Raw genomic sequence first — 4,271 nt, forward strand, 5'->3', positions numbered from 1 at the left:
CATGATTTTTGGATTGCTCTAAATTGATTTCAGGATCCTCATCCTACATTCCCACCAGTACTAATCCATCAGGATGAGGTGTGCAGCTTGCTTAAGTTTCTGCTCATTACCGATGAATCCAAGAAAATCCAATCCAAGTCACCATATACTAATCCAACCAGTACTTGTTCCTAACTTCGACCTACAAACACGACATTATCACTTTTTGACATCTTGAATTCTTAACCCCTCTCAACACGAAACTGTGATTATATCTTGTTGTTGCCAATCATATAAAACAAAGATAATAAACGGATAATATGGTGGCTCAGTACCAAGTCAATAACATATCTAAAATGAAGTAACAAGTATTGAAAATTTGACACACATTACTAACTCTGGCAGTTATCGGCTAATATAATAAAAGCTTTTCCCTACAACACCTCCATACATTAGAACCGAAAAAATAAAACTGACACTGATTTTGGATTTCCTGGTGAAAGAAATTACAGTATATTTATCCAGCAAGGAAAAAAGTAGAAAACTATAGTTTCTACTACCAACATACAGCAGTTACAAGTACCTGGTTTCAGTATACTACGAAGAAACAAAAAAGCAATATCTCTAAATCCCCAATGAGAGAAAACATGACAAACAAAATTTATCTAGTTCTCAACTTTGAAGACAAGAAAAAATAAACGATGGTAATTTTTACTGTTAAGTTTCTGTCTAATGTCTATATGATGCTTGTTTAGTGAATACCATGACAAGAATACCTTTTTTTTTTTTCATTTGAAGAAATTCTTTTACTTCTAAGAAAATATGACCAATGATTCTTGTTTGTGTATAAACCCACATACATAAAAGTGAATCCAATCACTTGAGGAAGGTACACGAAAGAAATAAGAACACATAGGCTACCAGCGGCGTAAGGAGCTCAAATTGTCAAGTTGGTTTGCAACAGTACCGATGGAACCATTGGAACTAGGAATGAACCGCATATCCAGCCAACGACTAGTGCTCCAAATCTGTCATCAAGTTGATACATAAAACACATAATTATAAGTTTTCCAAATAGTTTCGTAATTATTTTGGTAGTTCACTACTTGATTGATCTTCTAATAAAGACATACCCAAGAATGGATGCTCTAGCTAGACTCTTGGTCTTGTCATTTAGGAAGTAAATACACGCTCCCAACGAGATTGCCACCTGCACAAGTAACCCAGCAATTTATACAGAAGCCTAGTTAGTGACAAACACAAGCAAAAATGTCTCAATTTCAACCAAGGCTCTTCAGTGCTTAAAATGAAAAGCCAGGACAGGTTGTTAACGAAGGTACAATTAATAGTAATATCTCCTAGAACAATGAGAGATCTATGTACCATTACATGTGAGGCAACGGCTCAACAGGAAAAACAAAAGCACGAGTCCTGTATTTATTTCAATTTGAAATATTTTATCAGTACCAACCGTTTGCAATAAGAAAGCCAGGAAGATAAAGTAAACAATCTGTCCATTCTGTTTCCATTTAACTGTACAAGCGTGCAAGCGATGTACTTTCGAGACTAGATGATTTTCTAGACAGGGTACTTTTGGAGTTTGGCACTTAAGTTCGATGATAATAGATGCCCTTGTGTGGAACATAGTAATAGTAATTTCGAACATAATAGGATGGAAATCAGTTGAATGCAACGATAATTAGAAAAAACCACTTTTTCAAGTACATCTTGGATAAACGTTTTTTAAGAACATTCAATTCAGAGCTAAACTACTGCGGGTGTGCAATTTATGTTCATTTGTCTATAATTCAACTCAAACACTTTCGAGAATATAAAAAAAAAAAAAAATCAACAAACCTGAAATGCAGGCCCACCATCAGCAGAATTCATGATACTCCAGCCTCCCATGAATGCAAAGAGAAATAACCTTCTCATGATTATTACAGGTGGTGGAAGTTCTACAAAATCAAGTAAGGTTTTCACCCAAGATGGGGACTCCTCTACTCTCTTTTTCAACCTAGTTTTCAAGTTGAACTTTGTTTTCTTCCGTTCTTTGTAGCTGTTCATTAAAATTTTCTCAAAAGCACCTTCAATAGACTCTTCACTTCTTTCATGTCCCGCATATTGTTGCAAAAGAAAATTGCGTGAACTCCAGATTTCATCTTCAGAAGCATCTTTGCTTATCCCAAGACGCTTATATGGATCCCACACTTTCGTCCGTTGAAATTTTGGAAGGTTCCCTGCAGAGAAGACCCAGAAAGATAAAAGGCATAGATCTAGGAGAATATTAAAACTATGTGTTTGTGTGTGTGAGTAGCATAGCTGGAAACAAAGCAACTTCAAGCCTTCACAAACAGTAAGGAAGATAAAGGACAATTGCTAAAAATGATATTACTATACATAGTACAGTAAAGCCATCTGCGTGATAACTAACGTTAAAGTGGTTCTGGGAAAGAAAGTGTGCTGTCTGCATGGCATGATGATTGATGAGTTTATACAGGACACACTGTCAAATGAATAGTTATGGGATATAAAATTGAAATATTCTAGAGTCTGGGTGCCAAAGCAGCAATAGTGCGGTTAGCCATCAAAACTTGGGTTTGCATTATGAATACTTCCTACCACAGGAAAAAAGAAGAATAAATAGTCCTTCTAAATTGTGTCATTACGATGGTAGTGCAAAAAAAGAATATTGAGTAAGAAATTACCAACATTTCCAGCATCAGTTACAAAAAAGAGGAGGCAAGGCAATAATTTAATGTAACAGGCCAGGAACAAGGAAGAGGAGTAGGGGAATAGTGAGCTTTTCTCATCCAGCCAACTCCAGTGTGAGTAATAAGTACTTAAAATTCTCATTTCGAGCTTACCCCCTAACCTATATAGTGTATATTAAGATGCTCTAAGAATCTTCTTCTATTCAGTAGATGATATTATTATAGTAATCACCAAGATTTGTCAAACGCTACAGAGTTACTCAAAGTAGGCTGTGTTTGAAATCCAATTCTATCATGAAAATTATTCAACTGCTCATCTTATATTTCCTGTGTTTAGTTTGCTTCCCATGCGCACAAATACTTAAACATCTAGAAATTCAACTTGTCTTTCAAGTGCAGTAAAACTTTCCATGGGCATGTAACTTTCCTACACTGAGGCAAGAAATAATTTCTTCATCCCGTGCTAAACACCCAATTGGGCCTCACCAAATCAAGGGGCTGGTGTTTCGTCTCGGCTAAATGAAAGTGCAACAGTGACCCCAAAGCACATAAATCACTACTTAAATGATAGCTAACTAAATGGAAAAAAAACAAAATTACAACATTACTTAACCTCAATTACTTACTCTCAAAAGGCGAAGGAGACGCAATATCCATTGCGCAACGAAGAGGAGCCGTTCTTCTGAAAGCCACATTATTAAACTTTATCCTATTCTTCAAATCTCTACACAAGTCATTAATACAACAAAACAATTAACTCTACAACAAAATAATAATAATAATAATAAATATAAAATATAAAATTCTTACAGTTGTTTCCCGAGTGGAGCGAAAAATGGGTTTGTGAGGAAAAGAGTCGAAGGTGTTGTCGTTGCCATTTTATTAAAAGAATATAAAAAAAAAAATCACTTAATGCATAAACCCTAGCTCCTCCCTAGTTTCTTCGGTTCCATCAAAACCAACTTTGGCAGAGAAGGAAAAAAACCAACGCAGAGAAGAAAGGATATGAGACTTGAGAATTTTATTACTGGGTTTTCTTTGTGGACGTAAAGCCCATAAATATAAGTTCAAGTTGGGCCGCTGCTGGACTCTTTTAAAGTATAATAACCAAATTACGCGCACACGGACAGTATATGAGCTGTTACATACTTACATATCGTTCTTCCTTTTTTTATTACGTTTTACATTTAAAGACATAGAATGACAAATTGACAAGTAGTCAATTAGAATTTAGACATAAGCAGGGGGCCGGGGTCTCAATTTTCTATACATCAAATGACACTGATTTACATATTGAAAGAAAAACAAGTAAGCACATGTTTTCATGGATTGGAAGAATGGAAGTTCTCCAAGGAAAAATGCACTTTAGAGTTTAGGTAAGACTTTCAGGTATCCATGGAAGGACAGATAGATATTATTCTCATTTGCTTTGTATATTGTATTTTGATGGAAGGGTGCATGGAATTACAAGTTAGCAATAAGATAACATCAAAGAGAGCTTCTTTTCGCAATTTTCAATTACAATACTAAAACCATTGCCAGTTTATTCAAAAGAATATATAGTCAAGGGAATAATAG

At 35.2% G+C, this 4,271-nt stretch overlaps 1 protein-coding gene across 1 annotated transcript; it reads right to left on the reverse strand.

Annotated features, from left to right (window-relative positions):
- Positions 1 to 443: 443 nt before the first annotated feature.
- LOC147521671 (protein CHAPERONE-LIKE PROTEIN OF POR1, chloroplastic-like) lies at positions 444 to 3,722 on the reverse strand. Its single transcript, XM_086580114.1, has 5 exons — positions 3,504 to 3,722; positions 3,320 to 3,417; positions 1,837 to 2,219; positions 1,113 to 1,189; positions 444 to 1,007 (listed from the first exon to the last, which is right to left on the reverse strand). Exons 1-5 carry the CDS (start codon positions 3,569 to 3,571, stop codon positions 917 to 919), a joined length of 717 nt encoding a protein of 238 aa, XP_086436240.1. The 5' UTR covers positions 3,572 to 3,722; the 3' UTR covers positions 444 to 916.
- Between the last annotated feature and the right edge of the window lie 549 nt (positions 3,723 to 4,271).

The sequence above is a fragment of the Coptis chinensis genome, chromosome 1, assembly GCF_015680905.1.
Source record: "Coptis chinensis isolate HL-2020 chromosome 1, ASM1568090v1, whole genome shotgun sequence".
In the NCBI taxonomy this organism is placed as follows: domain Eukaryota; kingdom Viridiplantae; phylum Streptophyta; class Magnoliopsida; order Ranunculales; family Ranunculaceae; genus Coptis; species Coptis chinensis.